The following is a 22,658-nucleotide window of genomic DNA, read 5'->3' as shown; positions in this document are numbered from 1 at the left end:
CAGGTGTTTGTTGGAGTCCATACTCCATTACTCAGGAGTTCGAAAGGTAACAGGTATGGACTCCACCCACAAACACCTGAAAATATAAGCCAAATATTTTGGCTGAAGTGAGGAGTATTGTTTTGTAAATATCTGTGTGTATGTTCTTATTTTTACTGTACCAAATGAAATGTAAAGAGACCTTATTAATTGAATCAGTCCTCTGAGAAAGTAACACGAAACTAGTCAGAACTCAATCCTATATTTTCTATTTCATTTTCCTGTGGTTCTTTTGCACCTGAGCATCATGTTTCCTTGCGGTTTTTGTTATAATATATGTGTGTGTATATATATATATATATATATATATATATATATATATATATATATATATACACAAAGTATATATATATATATATATATATATATATATATATATATATATATATATATACATACTTTGTATATATATATATATATATATATATATATACATACTTTGTATATATATATATATATATATATATATATATATATGTGTGTGTGTGTGTGTGTGTATAGATAGATAGATAGATAAAAAAAAATCATGCTTTGCTTTACAAACAAATGGAATCTTAATGTTTCACTCAATTATGTTCAAAGGAAACATGATCACCAGCAATGCTTAATTAAAACGTATACATTTCGGAATGTGCGGTAATCAATAGGCCTTGTTGTTGAATGATTGCACCCCAGTATAACGTTATAGAATTAATCGCAAATAAAAACATGACACATGACTGCCATTTAAAGCAGTTAAACACAACTGCACGTTAAACTCTGTCCATTGACTGCTGTAGATTATCTCATTATTATCCTGCTCCCCCAAGGACAATATTTTTTTTCCATGAAAAATTGAGTGGCCTTAGACTCATCAAATTTAATTTACTTCATGCTGATGCACAAACAAATACACACACATATATATATATATATATATATATATATATATATGTATGTGTATATATATATATATATATATATATATATATATATATATATATATATATATATGATGAATATACTGTATATCACTAACACTAGTGATTTCAATCAATGTAAATATCAACCACAATGACATTTAAAACCGAATTCTATCTTGGGAACATATATCCACTGAAATTAATTTATGGTAATAGCTTCTGGCTGGGCAGAGATTCGAACCCTTAACTATTCAGCCGAAACCATGTCTGCGAGGATCAAGAGTCCTCGCAGGCATGGTTTTGGCTGAATAGGCAGGGGTTCGAATCTTTGCCCAGCCATAAATGAATTCCAGTGGATATGTGTTCCCAAGATAGATTTCGGTATTGAATGTCATTGTGGTTGATATTTACACACACATACATGCATATATATATATATATATATATATATATATATATATATATATATATATATATATGTATATATTTTATATGTATATATATCTATCTATCTATCTATATATATATATATATATAATATATATATATATATATATATATATATATATATCTATATATATATATATATATATATATATATATGAATTATAGCCACGAAAGGAAAAATAAACGCTTGATTTGAGTTAGTACTTTCGTCTTATTAATGTCATCGACGGACTCACGATGAGAATAAATATACAAAGAGATCGTATGTATGCAAGTCTTTGGGATCCCTCTGTTGTCAGTTTCTTGACTCCGGATAAGTCAGATTCTAGGAAAAGAGGTTAATAAAGGATTGTCAGGATTAAAGGAAAACAGACCAGGACTTAGGTTTGGATTGTGACGTTTGGTACAGTTGGCTTCATTAACTCCGGTACACTTCATGGAAAGCTAAGGAGACATCAGTGTACCGGAATTAATGAAGCCAACTGTACGTGTTGACAGTTACGAAGGATCCGACAATTTTAGGGGTTCCCACTTTTGTATAGCAGTCTTCAATGGGCTCCCCGGCCCCAGAACCTGGTCATATGGTTTAAATTCTAGAAATTTTTTTTTTCTCTCTCTCTCTCTCTCTCTCTCTCTCTCTCTCTCTCTCTCTCTATATATATATATATATATATATAGTCTGTGTGTTTGTGCGTTTATCTATCATGAATATCCTCTGTTTATGCTGGGAGATAGCAATAAGCTAGATTTATTTATTATCAATATTATTATTATCTCCAGATAGAAATCATTTAGATTAATTTATTTTCATTATTATTACTATCGTCATATAGCAGCAATGTAGATTTATTTATTATCAATATTATTATTATCTTCATATACAAATAATCTGGATTTATTTATTGTCAATATTATCATTATCTTCAGATAGAAATAATCTGTATTTATTTATTATCAGTATTATCATTACCTTCCTATAGAAATAATCTAGATTTATTGATTATCAATATTATTATCTTCATATAGAAATAATCTAGATTTATTTATTATCAATATTATCATTATCTTCCTATAGAAATAATCTAGATTTATTGATTATCAATATTATTATCTTCATATAGAAATAATCTAGATTTATTGATTATCAATATTATTATCTTCATATAGAAATAATCTAGATTTATTGATTATCAATATTATTATCTTCATATAGAAATAATCTAGATTTATTCATTATCAATATTATCATTATCTTCATATAGAAATAATCTAGATTTATTGATTATCAATATTATTATCGTCATCTTCAGCATTATCTAATTATTATTATTGATTTTATGAGGGGAACTTGTGTAATGACCATCATATCTAAATTTGATAACCACTTGCAGATAGGAATCGGCGTCAACATGTCGGCTAGACATGTTAAATTCATCACTTGTCAGACATCAATGATATTTGCTTCTCGGTAATAATTTTGCTGTAAAATGTCGTAAAAGTTATGTTAATCAGTAGACTTAAGATTATTATCTGCCCCTTGAGTCAGCCTCGCATTGGTGCTAGGCAAGTTCTCAGCGCCCACGTGTTATTGGGTCTCTCAAGTGCCTTGTCTCGAAACTGGTGACACAATGGAAGTTATGAGTTTAATTCTGGCGTCATTAAGGATGGCTTAATGCAGATTTTATTGGTTAAATGTCAAAACACAACAGTAAAATACAATAATTTGACTCGGCCTTCACTAGCGCTTAGTATAGATAAAAACTCCATTGGCACTTTGAAACATATGGATATCTCTCTGAATTTTGGTTTGTGTATATTCCAAAACATGGAAAAAACCCCAAATTTTTATTGCAAATGGCGTATTTTAGGATTACAAAACAAAAAATAATAATATATAATAATATAATAATAATAATAATAATAATAATTTGTCTATTGCCAATTGCGTAGTATAGGAGTCCAAAATATAGAAAAAAATAATTTTCATTGCAGATGGCATACTATATGATTCAAAAAGAAAAAAAAAAAGAAAACGGATTTTTTTTAATTTCAATCTTGGTCCAACCTTCCCAACCGAAAAAAATATCTGCTACTCAAATTACCTTCGACGTACTATTAATGAAGAAGAGACCAACTGGCTTATGCAAAACTGTGTTGATAAAACTCTTTGAGTTGCGACAATTTAAAAAAGGGCTGGGTTCGTTTTTTAGCAATGTGAAATATTTGAAATAAACATTCACAAAGGTATAAAATGTTTTAGATATTTTTGTAGGTTTAGTGTCTGTAATATCTCATATACTGAAGGACTATATTATTTATAATGGTATTGAGCTGTCACACCCATCCGGGTATTAGTTTTCCAAGCCTTTGTCTCATTGAAATGTACTGTATTTGAGTTAAACGTCCCAATTTGTTATACGGCTTCGGAACTGAAGAGACATATAGTGCTGTGTTGAACTCATTGCGTGATCTTAGTCACATAAACAATATTAATAACAGCATAAAGAGGCTACTTATATAAACAAGATATTCTAAAAACTTCATGAATGTGGATCATGTCTGGTATTTGTAATATGAATAATTTTCTTCTAATTTTTTATTTGGTTTATTTACTCAATAAGATAATAGAGCTAATTTGAAGGACGTAATCATTTTGCAAATTTTCAACGAGAGCCTGCTCTCTCTCTCTCTCTCTCTCTCTCTCTCTCTCTCTCCCCCCAGGCTAAGTATGGAACGAGATAGTAGTAGTAGTAGTAGTAGCCAAGTTAGAACCCTAGTTGGAAAAGCCGGATGCTATAAGGCCAAGGTCTCCAACAGCGATAATTACCTCAGTGAGGAAAGGGAATAAGTAAACTACAAGAGAAGCAATGAACGATTGAAATTAGATATTTTGAGAACAGTAACAGCATTAAAATAAATCTTTTATATATAAATTATAAATACTTCAAAAAAGAGGATTAGAAATAAGATAAAATATCGTGCCCAAGTGAACCCTCAAGCAAGAGAACTCTTCCCCAAAACAGTGGAAGACCATGGTAAAGAAGCTGTGGCACTATCCAAGATTAAAGGACAATGTTTTGATTTTGGCGTGTCCTTCTCTTAGAAGAGCTGCTTGCCATAGCTAAAGTCTCTTCTACCCTTACCAAGAGGAAAGTAGCCACTGAACAAATACAGTGCAATAACAATTTTTGGGTAATCTCAGTGTTGTCAGGTGTATGAGGACAGGAGAATCTCAGTGTTGTCAGGTGTATGAGGACAGAAGAATCTGGAAAGAACAGACCAGACTATTTGGTGTATGTGTAGGTAAAGCAAACATAAACCGTAACCAGAGAGAGGGATCCAATGTATTACCGGTTGGGTAGTCAAAGAACCCAATGACTCTATCGGTAGTATCTCAACGGGTGGCTTTTGCCTTGGCTAACCCAGGACCCAATAAGAGGACTAACCTACTGCCTCGAGTTTCCTTTTTTTCCGTTATTCGCTGAGAAAACCGAGATGGGCAGGATTTTACACAGTAGGTGTTCGTTTGATTAGAACATAAGCAATTGCAAAGTTACTTTCAAGGAAGAAGATTTGACATCGCATTCTCTCTCTCTCTCTCTCTCTCTCTCTCTCTCTCTCTCTCTCTTTCAGAAGGTCTTTCGATGCACGAACTGGGTACATATGCACCATGAAATAATGCAAAGACCTTCTGTTTAAGGTTACAGATTCAAGTAATTTCATGAAGGGGTAATTAGTCGTATATTTATGCTATTAGTTAGATTTTGAAACCCAAGTCCATCGAAGAAAACTTTTATTTGTGGATATGAGTTAGATTAATACGCGTTGTGTAAATATGACAGAATTTCAGAAATTTTTATTTTTTTTTTTATTTTGAAATTATTTGAATATTTGTTTCAACCTTGATGTATTTATACAAGGGAACAAATGCGTGAGAGTAGAAAGATTTAATATATGTTTAATGATCTTAATGATTATTGTTAATGGATACAAAGATGAGTTAAATGGCAAGAAATTCTTATTTTAAATGAGATGTTACGATACAATTGTGAATATGAATGAATTGCTGAACAGGACTTTAAAGGTATGCCAGAGGGACGTAAGGAAATGGATCAAACGACTGAAGGATTTACACACACACACACACACAGTCTGCTTGTCCCTCTCCCTGTTTGATTTCTTCTACTGAAAGGATAAAAACCTCATCGTTATTTTATGAAGTGAAGCGAGATTCTCTCCTTTCAGTAACTGTTTATCCATTGGTACGTGTTGTTACTGGCTACATGCGAAAACGTGCCTTGAATTAAGTGATCTTCAGTTGTGTAGGTAGCATTGCAACTGTTGATTGTCCGTTCTTGAAGAAGAAGGAGAGAGAGAGAGAGAGAGAGAGAGAGAGAGAGAGAGAGAGAGAGAGAGAGAGAGAGAGAGAGAGAGAGAGAGACGCTAAAGGTTCCCAATTGGATCAATCCAGCGTTGTTCAGATGCATTATTTCCTATAGTTGATATAGGAAATATTTATTTTATGTTGTTACTGTTCTGAGTGTTTTATTTTTCATTGCTCTCTTTCCTCGCTGGGTTATTTTCCTTGTTGGAGCCCTTGTGCTTATAGCATCCTGCTTTTCCAATTAGGTTTGTACTTAGCAAGTGATAATAATAATAATAATAATAATAATAATAATAATAATAATAATAATAATAATAATAATAATATATGAAAATAAATATACGAGCAAAGATTTGTTTTAATTTAATTGGAAACCAATGTTTTTTTTCTGTGCTTATGCAAAGATTTATGATTACGTTCTTATGTTTGGTACCTCGGTTATGTTGAAGATGTTTCGGAAAATCTTTAAACCTTCTTGCTCCTTTATTAGTTCATTATCATTGTCAGGTCATACTGTATATGCCAGCGCCCATAAAAATGAAGAAGAAAGGAAGAAACAAATGTTGAATGGAAATACCATTTCCCTCCTCAACACGGCGCAGTTCCTCCTTGGTTTTGTCTTGTGTGAGGCGAAGCGATAAGAATGCACCTCCCTTTTTTTACTCTCCACATTTCCATTCATCTCGTTATCAAACACTTCCCATTCCAAGCCCCCGCTGCGTATTACCTCGTGTCACATCAGCGGGCGATACAGGCCTTGACGGAGTCCACTACGGCTATACCTAGACCGTGGAGTCCACAAGGGTCAGTTCTTGGGTCCCACTCGTCGGGTGTGTTCAGTGTAGGTCTGTTCGTGGCATTGTTTTCGTTTCTTTCATGACTTTAAAATGCATCAAGGTATTCTTTAATTTTGTGAATTAGGTGAGTGTTTTATTCGTGTTTTTTGGAATTGCCTTTTCTTTTGTGAATGGTGTTGTCATAGTTATCTATTAATTTTAGACTTTGTGAAGTTTTTTTTATCTTAGTTATGAAAGGGTGTTGATGGATTTAATTTGAGATGGTGTTTTCTTTTGTAACCAAATTGATATTTTCTTTGTTTTATTGTTATTATTCTAGTTGTAAACTAAATTCTTTTAAATGGTGTGACCATTGTATTTTATCTACTATACATAACAAGGCCGAAATGAATGTTTGTGTTTGGAAATGTTTTGCCTTAAGCTTGGAGAAAAGAAGCGCGGGATGTGTTCTGGTTTTCCCTGCTTTTATAAATACATTTCCACGTGTCTTTATAATGAAATATTCCGTGAAAGATATATATTTTCAGGCATTGCTTCATCTAATGCTTAATTTGAATACAGTTTTGCGAATTAATTAAACGTTTTCGACGTTTTATCACTTCATGTACTTTGCTCAATTCTTAACTGTTGACCTGGCTTTTGCAAATAAGTTCACTATATGCGTTTGAATATGCAGAGGTAAACGTGTTTTGATTAGTGATGAAATCAGTATTATTCATAGGATTTAGTTGATTACGGTCTAAGGTCAAGATGTCCGTGTTATCTATGATGATCTTAATGGCGTGGCAAGATAGGGCTTCCATTCGTCCCATACGCAAGTTCTATCATTTGTACATATCTCCCCTATATAATGAAGAGCAAGTTTCTGGCTATATATATATATATATATATATATATATATATATATATATATATATATATATATATACATATACATATATATATATATATATATATATATATATATATATATATATACATATACATATATATATATATATATATATATACACACATACATATATATATATATAATATATATATGTATATATATACACACATATATATATGTATATATATATATATATACATATATATATATTATATAAAAATACATACATATATATTCCTTTCCCGTCATGATCAGCTCTCGCTGTCTCTCTGGAAGGGAGAGGGAGAGTAGTCATACCCTGGTGAGAGGCGTTGCTTGTATGTGTATATCTATCTAAATATTTATAAATCATTTTTGACGGGTTGCGTACACTAGTGTATATTCATATGCACACACATATATATATATACATGTATATATATACAAAGTATATATATGGAGGGAGAGAGAAAATGATTAGGAATTTAATATATATGTACGGACAGTATATATAAATTATATATGTATACATTTTCATTATATATATACAGATACATATGTGTCGATATACATATATGTGCTGTATATAATATATATATATATATATATATATATATATATATATATATATAATGTATATACAGATACATATATGTGTCTATCTACATATATGTATGTATGTATATATATATACACACACATATATATATATATATATATATATATATATATATATATAGAGAGAGAGAGAGAGAGAGAGAGAGAGAGAGAGAGAGAGAGAGAGAGAGAGAGAGAGAGAGAGAGATTTTGATTTATAGATTTTAGCAAAATGACACGGCGGTGGGGCTTAGGAAGTCATTGTACACAGATGAGCAAATGGAAAAAATCCGACATTTCCACTACGAAGTATACATATAAATTTATATATATATATATATATATATATATATATATATGAGTGTTTGCTCGCGCGCGCGTGAATAAGTAAATCGGCGAGATGGAAGTAAAAGGCTAAAAAGTGGATGCATCGGGGACCCTTCAGGGTCGCTGGTAAGATCCGTTAGTAATGCTTACAATACACCACGTGATATGCACTGCTTGTGCATATAGAAGGAAGAACGTGAACAGAGATACACAAAATTTTTTCATTGGAGTAATAGTTTTTATTTTAATGGTTACAGATTAGTATCCTTCTATCTTGATAACCGTAAACTTTTCTTATCTATTTGATGAGTGCAAACTGTAACTTTACACTTAGATTACCTCAGTAATAAGATTATGCTCAAGGTATATAAATTGTAAGCTTTGATTACCGTTCGTAAATTACAATGCTCATTTTCTTCCCTTCCAGACGGGAACAATTGAACAAGATGCACATCGGAAATCTGAGCGTGCTATTGTTCTCGGCCGTGTTGGGACCACTCTTTTGCCTGGTGGGCCATGTTTCCGCCTCTCCTTCATCTTCTTCCTCTGTAGATACTGATCAGATCCCCTACTGGAGTGAAGAATGGGGAGAGCAGCCCCAGGATTTGACAGACTTCACCACCTTTCTGTAAGTAACCAAGCTGTGGAATGATCTTCCTAATCGGGTAGTTGAATCAGTAGAACTTCAAGTTCAAAGTTGCAGCAAATGTTTTTTTTTTATGTTGAACAGGCTGACCTAAGTCTTTTTTATAGCTTATATATGACATATCTGTTTTGATGTTGTTACTGCTTTTAAAACATTGTTAAGTTTTTCTCATATCGTTTATTTATTTCTTTTCCTCACTGGGCTATTTTTCCCAATTGGAGTCCTTTGGGCTTATAGCATCTTGCTTTTCTAATTACACTGATTGTTGGTACACTATAAGCAGAAAGTTTAAGTATTATTATTTACTTCCTTCCTACTCAAACAGTACAACTTGTATACTTTTATTTCTAACTTCTATATGCAGTCTAATGTATCAGGCAACTTCTTTGGTTGGCGTTTCTAATTTCCTTAATTCTATACATTCTAATTTATCTTAATTCTCTACAGCTAAACAAATGCTCTGTTGTATCATTTGCTACTCTGCATAGCTCACAAAGCCTATAATTTTCGTTCCTGTTTCTATAATTCTTTTTCAACAACAATAATAAGAATAGGGAATGGGGAATATGGGGAAAGGAAGAGTACCCCTGGATACAATCCAGTTTATAGCTCAAAGGCAGGTACTCGGGATGGGAAAGATTAAGGAAATAGGGAGAAAGAGAAGTACAGGAGAAGAATAACAGAGAGGGGCAGACCCTCTTGCGATATTAAGGAATTGGTGTATAGGTTTAATGTTTCTTTTTCAAGTCTATCATATTCAACGTTGTCTTCATTACTATGACAGTTTCCCGAGTTAGGTACACTTATGTAATCTTTTCTTACATTACCATTTACAAACCTCAACTTGGTCATTTCTGCTTTATTTTTTTCTCGTTTTCTTTTAATTTAATTTGCCACTGCATTGTATTTCTTTCTTGAGTTCTTGCGTTTTATACTATCTAACCTCTTCAATTTCAATATTATTTTTGTGCTTATTTATAAAATATTTTTTCCCCAACATTCTCCATATGGTTCCATAATTTAGTCTTCCACTATTTAACTAACCGTTCATCATATGACGTAATGTTGTTATGGAACTGCAGTACCTTTCTATACTCAATTATATTCTCAAATTGCCCAAAAGTTCAAAGTTGTAGCAAATGTTTTTATGTCGAACAGGCTAACATAAGTCTTTTTATGATTTATATATGGGATATCTGTTTTGATGTTACTGTTTTTAAAATATTTTATTGTTATTTTTTTCTCATATCGTTCATTTATTTTTTTCATTTCCTTTCCTCGCTGGGCTATTTTTCCCAATTAGAGCCCTCGGGCTTATAGAATCTTGCTTTTCCAACTTGGGTTGTAGCTTAGCTAATAATAATAATAATAATAATAATAATAATCTTGATTCCACTATTAATCCACAATAAGGCGTAGTTGCAACTTGTTCAAACATTCCTTTTATAATCTTGTACCGTAGACCCTTTAGTTCTTTAATTGTTTTTCCCTTTATTGCACTCAACTTCTCAATATTTGCAAACATTTTAGGCACTACCACTGTTTCATAAATCTTCATTCTCACAAGCAGTGCCAAATTTCTTACTATGTTACAGTCTCCATACTTCCTAAGTTCTTGCATCATGATTCTATGTTTGCTTCTTTTTCTTATGGTAAGACCATGGTTTCCCTTTAAAAGGTTTAAAGGCTGCTCATGAATGGCAGAGGCAAGGGACAGTGCCTTTGCCCTATCGAGCAGGACAATGCCATTGCCCTATCGAGCAGGACAATGCCATTGCCCTATCGAGCAGGACGATGCCATTGCCCTATCGAGCAGGACAATGCCATTGCCCTATCGAGCAGGACAATGCCCTAGAGACTGACCATATATCACATGTGATTAGCACCCAAGCCCCCTCTCCACCTAAGCTAGCACCAAGAAGTGCCAGGAAATGGCTGCTGATGACTCAGCAGATAGACCTATAGGATCCCCTGAAACCCCCCCCCCCTCCTTAGCTTACAAGGATGGTAAGGTTGCAGACACTAAAGGAACTAAGGAGTCTGAGCAGGACTCGAATTTTCGTCTGGCAAATACCAGGCAGACGTAACCAATCAGGGCACAACAAACCTTTTCTGAGTACTGTTCACCTAAGTATTTATATCCCTTAACTGTGTCTATCCTTCCATTTATAATCTTTCTAACTTCTTTTCTGCGTCTTATTACGAACACCACTTATGGTTTTTTCTACTTTATATCTGTTATTACTAAGGAACAGTATATCACCTACATATATGAGGGCTTCTTTTCTGATGTTTCTGCCCAGGGTATTTGTCTTCTTCACTTATAGTATTAACTTTAACTGTAACAATTGAGCATAATTTTGGGCCAAAAGTTATCTCCTGTATATTTCCTTCTATCTTGATTTCTTCTGTATATCCGACTGGACTCTCAACTATTGCTTTACCTTTCTCGTTTAATTTATATATCATCTTTGACATCATCTTTTCCAACCATCTTACACAATTCCTTAATAGAGTCCTTCAGTTATACTATATCAAAATATTTTACTGCATTCCCTAACCATATACAGTATTATGTTAAAGTCCCTACATAATTATTATATAACAGTACAGTATTCAGTGTTATGTTATCTGCTGTTGATTTACCATCTATCCCTCAACGTTAAAATCTGCTAATCTTATCATTAATTTAATCTTTAATTTTCATTAATCAGTTTATTAAATATCTTACTGTGTACGTAATAAACAGTCCTCTTCTGTTGTCAATGTATAATCTGCTCCCTTTAGACTTGCCGACTGATAATATTTCTAGTTCATCTCATTTATATAGGGAAGATTTATTTTAATGCTATTATTACACTTAAACTTTTCTTGTAGTTTTCCTTATTTCATTTCCTCACTGGGCTATTTTCACTATTGGAACCCTTGGGCTTAGAGCATCTGGTTTTTCCAAGTAGGGTTGTTGCTTAGCAAGTAATAATAATAATCTGGTATATCTGTTCTCTCTTCTATAACTATTTCTCCCATGCTATCCATGCTTTTCATAATTTTATTGCTTATTTCTTGTCTCTTGTATTCCTTTTTTTTTTCAGGGATGTTATCATTATACCTATTTCTTGTCGAGTCGTCTTCTTTACTTGGTCTTTTCTAGTTTACTTTATTCCATCACCCATCTGAATGTCAATTCATTTAATTTTTAATTTATTTCTCAACTTATGTATTAACTATTTCCAACTTTAACATGTAATGGATTAAATCTTTTTAATATCCTCAACATTTTTTATTGGTACCCAATCTTTATCTCTGATGGCAATCATAGTATATGTCTTATGTCAATCTATTATTTTTTTCAACTCCATTTTACTTCATCTGTTGTTTGCATTATCATTGCATTTTTCTAGCCTTTTTTTTTATTACGTACTTCTCTATCAGTTTTGCTTTAGCTTCATAGAGTCGTCTATTTTCTAAATTATTTTCCTTCAATCAGTTCTTTATATTTTCCTTTTAGTTTCCTTTCCTCACTGGGCTATTTTTCCCTGTTGGAGCCCTTGCGCTTATAACATCTTGCTTTTCCAACTAGGGTTATAGCTTAGCTTATAATAATAATAATAATAATAATGTTATTATTTTCATATTTTATACCTTTCTGTTATCGTCCCCCATCCTTTTGATGACTTTTAATAGACCTGGAGCTTCAATCTCATCTTGAAATCTTTTAACATCCTCAATTCTTCTCTTCCGATTACTGTGCTTATTTATCGTTTGTCAGTTCATTTCAATTATCATGGCATTGTGATCTGTGTATGTAATCTAATCTGTTACTCTGCAGGGTGTTACTATTTTCTCTTCATCTATGTGGATAGCATTGACTCCTCCCTCATACTCTTTTATGATTATTCCATAGTCTATTGTTATTTTATCCATTTTCACTTGTAAATCTACCTCAAGATGTGCAAGACCATGGTACAGAGGGTATGACACTACCCAAAACTTGAGAACAATGGTTTGATTTTGGAGTGACCTTCTAGAAGAGCTGCTTACCATAGCTAAAGAGTCTCTTCTACCCTTACCAAGAGGAAAGTAGCCACTGAACAATTACACTGCAGTAGTTAATCCCTTGGGTGAAGAAGAATTGTTTGGTAATCTATATGTAGTTAGGTGTATGAGGAAAGAGGAGATTGTCAAAAGAATAAGCCAGACTATTCAGTGTATGTGTAGGCAAAGGAAAGATGAGCTATAACCAAAGAGAAGGATCCAGTGTAGTACATTTGGCTAATCAAGGACCCAATAACTTTCTTAGCGGTATTATCTCACAGGGTGGCTGGTTGCTTGGCCAACGTACTACCTATAAATCTTGGAATGATCTTAATATGTTTATGATTACCTACAGTCTACCAGCTTTTATCATTCAGTCTTCCTACCTTCCAGTTATTCTCATACAGTAACTTTATAATGCTTGAACTCACTTTCAACTTTCATTACATTCATTTATGTATATTTTCAAATACATCTTTTCTTTACAGATGGTATGGGTTTTCATCGAACAAAATAAATTTTACACTAGCAGATTTCCAAAGTCTAGTGGACTGCACGACAGGAAAAAAGGATTGTGGCCCAATAGATGAGAAATTACCAGTTTCAATATTAACTGACTGCAATAAAAATAAGGCATTGTCACAAGCGCAATGTAATGCCATAGAGTTGGTAAGTATAAGGCTGATATCTCTGTTTAAGATTCCATTTTGACATCATAACCGCTTTATTTTTTTTTTAACAGATTTTTAGGGTTTAAAGCCAGGAGTATTTTACTTTTCGTCATCTTGTCTCCAAGTCATGTGTGTTTGGCTTGGGTTTTTAAGAAACAATTTTTGCATTGGTCTCTTTTCAAACATCTTTCTATCTAGTGCAGTACTATAGTTGTATTAGGCTGAAAGACTTCACATTTTAGTATTATTGTATACAAAATGCAGTACCATCCATTACTGTAGATTGTCAATCCTTGCATAGGCATCATCATGAAAACTACATATCTAATTAGGTCAATTTCATATATAATTACCATAAATCTCTCAAATTTCGTTGATTATTATTCTTTATAATGTGTAAATGACTTGTTTTATGAATACTTTTCGAATTTTGTTAGTGAGGGTAATATATTTTAGTGTTCCTTTATACAGTATTAACTACCTTATAGAATTGAAGAATCCATTTATTCATGTACTGTACTCGGACAAAGAAAAATAACGCCCCTTTGAGGAGCATAGAATTGATAATCCAGTCATCATTGAATGTTATACTTTTACCAACGTATGAAGTCTGGCATTAAGTTCATTGTGCATAAATTTCAGTGTTCAATTATGTGTACATTGTTCAAGTTGAACATGAATTTTGGTTGCAGTTTTATTAGCAGGATTGTTCATTGAAACATTGATCTGCTGATATTTAGGAATAGTGTGCTGTACACATCATAACTCCCTTGTTTATGTATGTCATGCAAATTGAATCCATGATTTTAAAGTTCTCTTGTATGATTATACTGAAATCTTACTTTCTTTGTTACTAGTTATCGAGAGTTTCTTTGTGATACTTAGCTTCTAATCTTTTATAATGAATGTATTGCATGCAAATATTTATATTGGAATATTATTCAATTTGGAATCCATACATCAGATTAGATGTAACTAGTGAAAGCAGAGTATTGAACAATTCATTTTTCTTAGTATGTAATTGTTTGTATTTTTCTATTTGGATTTAATTTCTTTGTCTTTCTCAGCAAATTTCCTGCATAAGGTGACATGTTGGTTTAATTAAAATAGGATTTGTTGATTCATGAAAAGTGGAATTGACTTATTGATAGCATTAACGTTTCTCTGTTTAAGTTCGCAAACCAGCAATTGTGGTGTGATTTACATTTTATTGTGCAGTGCTTACCCTTGCCTTTTTAAGAACTCAATTTTTCAATATTAAACTTAGCCGGTGATTATATAAGCTGCAACTCTGTTGCTCGACAGAAAACTCTACGTAAAAAATCCGCCAGCGATCACTATGCAGGTAGGGGGTGTACTTCAACAGCGCCATCTGTCGTGCAGGTACTCAGTACTCAATGTAAACACAGAACTCAATTTTCTCTCTGTCGGGCTACCGGCAAGACCTACTAATTCGCTGTTACTAACTGGATTTGTTTTCACAACTATTTGGTGAAGTACACTATTCTAGTTTTGAGCTTTCGCTATGCAGGTGTTTTATCTTCATCTCAAAACTTGAACTCGTTTTGGATAGATTTAATTATGGTGACAAAGAGAGTATGGACTTTCTTTCACTTTTAAATGGCCGACCCTTCCCTTAGACGGAAGTGTGTTTAGGTTTTTAGTAATTTTTCTTATCACGTTATAGATCTATATATTTTATATCTCTCCGCCTTTATTAGGCCTCTTCGATTAACTTTCCATTTATTATAAACATATAAAAATAAATTTTAATGTTTTGTTTATATGCGACCTTTCCTGATAGTAGGCGGTCCTAACTTGGAACCGAAGTTAATCAACGTTGAGCCCGTTATATCGTATTTAGCCTTTTAAGAATTTAAAACTTTTTAAATGTAATGTTTTATGAAAGAATTTCTTTGATAGTCTTCGTACTGTTTTCAAAGATGAACTAACGTTTAGTTTTTTATGCTACGCAGTTGACGTTCAGGACGTTCAACATGCGCTCTATCGTTACGATAGAGAGAGAGTGTATCACGGTTTCACTTTGCAGTAAGAGTAAATCGATTCTGACGTTTTGTTCATTCTTTCTTAGCTTAAATGTTTTAAATTCTAATTTAAAGGAACTTTTTATTTGGAAAACCTTTCAGTTTTTTCCTTTAGTCAAATAACATGTTTTTTTGACGATATATAATTGGGCTCTTCTCTTAGGTGCGAAATCAAGAGAGAAAGAGAGAGAGAGATAGAGACGGAGGGAGAGAGAGGAGAGAAAACGTTCCGTTCAAGCGGGTAACGTTGTTCTCGTGTTACTCTCGTCCCTAGTCTCTGTACGGGGAGGAAGGTAAAACGTTTTTAGGTTTTTATTCTCGTCCCCAGGCTATGTGCGGTGAGAGATTGAAAACGTAGTTTATATGAACTAGTGTTTAGTCTCTTTCCCAGCCACTGAATTTTTTATCTTAATATATGTTTTCTGTTTTTTGCTGGTATTAATGAGCTGCATTATACGACTGATTTCGCAATTACTGTACAGTACTACCTTTTAATGAAGGGTAGAATTACGTGTTTCAGGTAGAAATCAGTAAAAGTATTCGATTTCAGTGAAATAAGTGCAAAACAGAAAATCGATAAAGTGATATGCGCAAAGTGTTACAGTGTTGCGTCCGAGGGTTCGTCTGTTTGTGCCTGTCGTTCACCTAGTCCGGGACCTCTTGCATGCTCCCAAGCCCAGGGGAGAAGTAATGTCGAACGACTTATGGGTTCGAGAGGCCTTGATCAACGAACAGACGTTTCCCTCCGTGGTTTCGGGCGTATCTACCCAAGATCGCCCCACCCACACAAAGACGAGAGAGCCCATTTATTCCTCGTCTGCGGAAGAGGTTTCTCGTAAGAAACCATGGACCAAGGTCTCGCGGCTTATTAAGCGCAAGTCGGTCCCTTCCGCGCAAGTCCAACGGCCCAGTTGTAGCCACTGGGTCAGTTTGGACTCGCTGCAGTCTTCCGACGACTGCTCACCTCCTAAGAGAGGCAAAGCGGTACCGCATCAGGCAGTCACACCGTCTGTTGCCGCACCTGCTCCTGTAGACCCTAAGTGGTCTTTGCTGCAGACCATGCAGTCTCAGTTAACGTCATTGATGCAGGACTTTCGTGCGGAGAAGGTTGACACTGCACCAACCTCTAGCCTACAACCAACCACGGTTGTGCGTTCTGTGGACGCTGAGGCGACCTTCTGCCACACTCCAGTTGAGAGAGTCCCGCCACCCATGCATTCCAGTGTACCCTGCCAGCCGCATGTTGACGTTCAGCGACGCACGGAACCTTCCGTTGACGTTCGCGAGGTACAACAACAGTCTAAGTTGTTTTGTTTTGACGCGGTGCGTCAACCTCCGCATTCTAGAGTTGTTTTGACTGCTCAGTCTAGACAGTCAAAGCAGTTTCGAGTGGACGCTGTACGTCCTCACGCACCTGTTGTGGTTGACAGTTCAGTTGTTGACAGTTCACAGACTGTCAAGCAGTTACATGACGTTGCGTTCTGGTCCGCTACTAATGCACCAGTGAGAGACTCAGCTTTTATCGGACAAGGTTCCTGTAGATGAGGAAGTTTCTGTTCTCCCTCCTACTGATATTCCCTTGAGGACTCTGTCAGATGGAGAGGAGCCTTAAGCTGCTTAGCCTCCTAAGGACTTTAATTAAATCATGATGATTTTTTTTAAGGATCTTCGTCCGGATCTTGTAACTGCTGCTCCTCGTTCGCCTAAACGTCAGAACTTACACTAGGCCTAGCTACTTCGAAGCCGTTGTTTTTAAGCTAGTGCTCTCTTGCTCTCCTAGAGAGCGTTACGTTGGCTAGGCGACTGGTTTTTTCACCAGGAGGAGTTTGGGGGATACAGCCTTTGATTTCCCTTCTTTTAAACTGGTTTATAGAGCGAGAGTCTGATATGACACGAGAGAAGTTCTCGGCTTGGGAGTTCATGCCTCTGCCCAGATAGACTTCTCAATTCTGGTAGACTCTCCCTGGCGCCTAGCCAGGAGACGCTCCAAGTTGTTTACAGGTCAACTTCTCAGCTTTTGTCGAGCCTTTGCAGTTTTTCTGTACTATTATGTCACACATAACAAGGCTTTCAGGGATGGTAAACGGTTCCGCCTCAGTCGCTAACCCCGTCTGTTGCCACACCTGCTCCCGTAGACCCTAAATGGGCTTTTCTGCAAGACATGCAGTCCAAGCTTGCGTCCTTGATAGAGGACTTAAATGCGGAGAAGAACCTTCTGGCCAACAACCTTCCAACCGGTCGGTTGTGCGCCCTGTTGACGCTGAGGTAACCTACTCGCGTCCGCCAGTTGAAGTGGTTCCTCCTTCTGGCCAACAAACCGGTCGGTTGTGCGCCCTGTTGACGCTGAGGTAACCTACTCGCGTCTGCCAGTTGAGCTGGTTCCTCCACCGATGCGACCCAGTGTGGGTTGCCAGCCGCACGTTGACGTTAAGCGACGCTCGGAGGTGGTTGTTGACGTTCAGGACGTTCAACAACCAGCAGAGGTGACTTGTTGTGATGCAGTGCGTCAACCTCAGCAACCCGGTAGGGTGTTGACTGCACAACCCAGACGGTCTAGACAGTTTCGGGTTGACGCTGTACTTCCTCGCGCACCCATGGTTGTTGACAGTTCACAGACTGTGCAGCAGTCCCATGATATTGCGTCCGGCTCCGTCACGCATCCACCAGTGCGACGGGATTCAGCGAGTCAGACGTTGCCCACTCCGTTGCCGTTTCCTCATCAGTTTCGGATGAGGAACCCTCTGATGAGGACGTTGCTGAACAAGACGATCAGCCCCCAGCCCTGCTATCCATCCAGTAGATGCTGAAGAAGGAACGCTGCTCAGTCAGGCTGTGGATGAGTCTGGTAGGGACGCTGTCATCCGTGGATCAATTTGTGTCACTAGGAAGACTACACCTCCGTCCTCTTCTATACCATCTAGCTTTTCACTGGAAAAGGACAAGACGCTAGAAGCGGTCTCGATCCCGGTTTCCGAAAAGATAAAGTCTTGTCTGACTTGGTGAAAGGACTATATCAACCTAAGAGAGGGTCTTCCCCTGACTGTTCAGACTCCCAACCACGTTCTCTTCTCGGACGCATCGGACGTAGGCTGGGGTGCGACATTAGACGGTCGGGAATGCTCGGGATTATGGAACTCGAGTCAAAGGACAATGCATTTCAACTGCAAGGAGCTACTGGCAGTACGTCTGGCCTGGAAAAGCTTCAGGTCTCTCCTTCAAGGCAAAGTGGTGGAGGTGAACTCGGACAACACCACGGCTTTGGCGTACATCTCCAAGCAAGGAGGGACCTACTCTCTGACGTTGTACGAGATCGCAAGGGACCTCCTCACCTAGTCAAAAGGTCTAGACATATCACTAGTAACGAGGTTCATCCAAGGCAACTTGAATGTCATGGCAGATTGTCTCAGTCGGAAGGGACAATAATTCCAACAGAATGGACCCTCCACAAGGATGTATGCAAGAGACTTTGGGCCACCTGAGGCCAGCCAACCATAGATCTCTTCGCAACCTCGATGACCAAGAGGCTCCCAATATTTTGCTCACCAATCCCGGACCCAGTAGCAGTTCATATAGATGCCTTTCTCCTAGATTGGTCACATCTAGATCTATATGCATTCCCTCCGTTCAAGATTGTCAACAAGGTACTGCAGAAGTTCGCCTCTCACGAAGGGACAAGGTTGACGCTAGTTGCTTCCCTCTGGCCCGCGAGAGAATGGTTCACCGAGGTACTTCGATGACTAGTAGACGTTCCCAGAACACTTCCCCTAAGGGTGGACCTTCTACGTCAGCCACACGTAAAGAAGGTACACCAAGGCCTCCACGCTCTTCGTCTGACTGCCTTCAGACTATCGAAAGACTCTCGAGAGCTAGAGGCTTTTCGAAGGAGGCAGCCAGAGCGATTGCTAGAGCAAGGAGAACATCCACCCTTAGAGTCTACCAATCGAAGTGGGAAATCTTCCGAAACTGGTGCAAGTCAGTATCCGTTTCCTCGACCAGTACCTCTGTAACTCAAATAGCTGACTTCCTCTTATATCTGAGGAAAGAAAGATCTCTTTCAGCTCCCACTATCAAGGGTTACAGAAGCATGTTGGCATCAGTCTTCCGTCACAGAGGCTTAGATCTTTCCAACAATAAAGATCTACAGGACCTCCTTAAGTCTTTTGAGACCACGAAGGAGCGTCGTTTGGTTACACCTGGTTGGAATTTAGACGTGGTACTAAGATTCCTTATGTCAGACAGGTTCGAACCGCTACAATCAGCCTCCCTGAAAGATCTCACCTTAAAGACTCTTTTCCTGGTATGCTTAGCCACAGCTAAAAGAGTCAGTGAGATTCATGCCTTCAGCAAGAACATCGGATTCTCATCCGAAACGGCTACATGTTCTACAACTTGGTTTTCTAACCAAAAACGAGCTGCCTTCTCGGCCTTGGCCAATATTGTTCGATATTCCAAACTTATCGTATGGTTGGAAATGAACTAGAAAGAGTCTTATGCCCTGTAAGAGCTCTTAAGTTCTATTTAAAACGAACTAAAACTTTACGAGGCCCGTCTGAAGCTTTATGGTGTTCAGTTAAGAAACCATCTTTGCCTATGTCAAAGAATGCTTTATCCTATTTTATCAGACTGTTAATACGAGAAGCTCATTCCCATCTGAATGAGGAAGACCAAGCTTTGCTGAAGGTAAGGACACACGAAGTTAGAGCTGTCGCAACTTCCGTGGCCTTTAAACAAAATAGATCTCTGCAAAGTATAATCGACGCAACCTATTGGAAAAGCAAGTCAGTGTTCGCGTCTTTTTTATCTTAAGAATGTCCAGTCTCTTTACGAGAACTGCTACACTCTGGGACCATTCGTAGCAACGAGTGCAGTAGTGGGTGAGGGCTCAACCACTACAATTCCCTAATTCCATAACCTTTTTAATCTTTCTCTTGAAATGTTTTATTATTGTTTTTGGGTTGTCCGGAAGGCTAAGAAGCCTTTCGCATCCTACTTGATTTGGCGGGTGGTCAAAGTCATTTCTTGAGAAGCGCCTAGATTAGAGGTTTTGATGAGGTCCTGTTGTATGGGTTGCAACCCTTGATACTTCAGCTCCTAGGGGTCGCTCAGCATCCTAAGAGGATCGCGAGGCTCCGTAAGGAAGACGTACTTAAAAAGGCAGAGTAATTGTTTAAGTCGACTTCCTTACCAGGTACTTATATATTTTATGTTTGTTATTTTGAATAACTGCTAAAATGAAATAAAAAATCCTTAGCTCATAATAATGTAAACAATTATTGCTGGTCTCTACCCACCCCCCTGGGTGTGATTCAGCTTATATAATCACCGGCTAAGTTTAATATTGAAAAATGTTATTTTTATAATAAAATAAATTTTTGAATATACTTACCCGGTGATTATATATTAAAGGACCCTCCCTTCCTCCCCAATAGAGCCCCAGTGGACCGAGGAGAAAATTGAGTTCTGTGTTTACATTGAGTACTGAGTACCTGCACGACAGATGGCGCTGTTGAAGTACACCCCCTACCTGCATAGCGATCGCTGGCGGATTTTTTACGTAGAGTTTTCTGTCGAGCAACAGAGTTGCAGCTTATATAATCACCGGGTAAGTATATTCAAAAATTTATTTTATTATAAAAATAACATTTTATAGTTCCTGCATGAGGTAGCTAAACTTAAATGCTGTTCTATTCACTGAAATAGTATTTAGGAAAAATACAGAATAATTGATGATAAACTATCACATTCTTCTGGTCAAATACACTGCAGGACAATATGTATCAAATTTCAAATCTTTTCATAGGAGAATGGAAAGATGTTACTTGTTACTTGCTAACAAGAGTCATTTTAAATGGGCTCGTTTGTGACTTTCTAGAACACTGTACTGTACTGTGTTTTGGTTAATACTGTTTATGCTCCTGAATGATGTATGTATGTGATGTGTTCTAAAAAGAAGTTATTGTAAAAAGTCAAAAGTAACCATGCCGTCCTCAAACGCTAAATCCATTTTCTGATCTGAATTTTGAGTTAAGATGATTTTACTTCAAAATTTCGTTTTGAATTTTTATTAGGGAATGTTTATTCAGGACAAATAATGTCCAAAAAGTTTTGAGAATACAGTTTTCAGAAATATATGTGTTCAAAGTAGTGCCAACCTAAGGTTCTAAGTTCCACCCTAGTTTTATATTTAACCCGAAAACAAGAGACAACTTTTTTCTGTACTTTATACTTCATTAAGATATATTTGTGACTAAAATGTGATTGCAGTTGGTTTATTTGTATTAATCAAGTAGATTAATTTATTTGTGAAGTGGCCTTCTGCCAAAGCCAATGGATAGAGTTGAAATATGTTCATTATTAATTCAAGTAAATCCTAAAACTAGTGCAGTTGTAGTACCCAAAGTTACCACAGTACCAAGTTGTCTCTCAAACATTACACTTTTCAGAACATTGTTATTCATTGTCTTCACAGGCTTTATGGAATCTAAGCCTCATACACTATTACTTAGTTAAACTAATTCCACTGAACAAGAAATGGAAAAAAAATTGATGTTGGCTATGAAAACTGTTATTCATCTCAGAATGGCTTTTATATGACAGGTAAGACATGATTGATGATTAATAGGCAATTGAAGAGGGTGAAGGATGCAATGTGGCATGTCAATTTTAAGAGAATTTCTGTTTATTATTATTCAGAGGGGAAGAGATCTGTGCATGCAGTGTACTGCACTAATATTTACTTTCATGTACGCCTTTCAGATATGAACGATTCATTCTGTTAATGGTGGAACAGTAGAAGAAAATACCTAATGGTCCTCAAAACAATTGAATGTACTGTATGTGCACCTCTCAATGAAAATTGTATAAGCAACAGTCACAAATATGCATGTCCTAATGCAC

The 22,658-nt window shown here is 36.2% G+C and overlaps 1 protein-coding gene across 6 annotated transcripts in view; it reads left to right on the top strand.

The window, feature by feature from the left end:
• The window catches only part of LOC137651220 (metal cation symporter ZIP14-like), a 96,972-nt gene that overhangs the window by 41,121 nt on the left and 33,193 nt on the right, over nucleotides 1-22,658 (top strand). For 2 of the 6 annotated variants that reach the window (XM_068384409.1, XM_068384410.1), the window contains exons 2-3: nucleotides 8,792-8,992; nucleotides 13,534-13,714. In XM_068384409.1, the coding sequence (XP_068240510.1) occupies nucleotides 8,811-8,992; nucleotides 13,534-13,714 (363 nt within the window). In that variant the 5' untranslated portion in view covers nucleotides 8,792-8,810. Of the gene's footprint in view, nucleotides 1-6,529; nucleotides 6,694-8,791; nucleotides 8,993-13,533; nucleotides 13,715-22,658 lie in introns of those variants that run through there. The other 4 variants (XM_068384411.1, XM_068384408.1, XM_068384413.1 and 1 more) reach the window with 4 other exon arrangements.

Source organism: Palaemon carinicauda, chromosome 12, assembly GCF_036898095.1.
Source record: "Palaemon carinicauda isolate YSFRI2023 chromosome 12, ASM3689809v2, whole genome shotgun sequence".
Taxonomy (NCBI): Eukaryota; Metazoa; Arthropoda; class Malacostraca; order Decapoda; family Palaemonidae; genus Palaemon; species Palaemon carinicauda.
The sequence above is the reverse complement of the archived record's forward strand: the minus strand, read 5'-3'. Positions and strand labels throughout refer to the sequence as shown.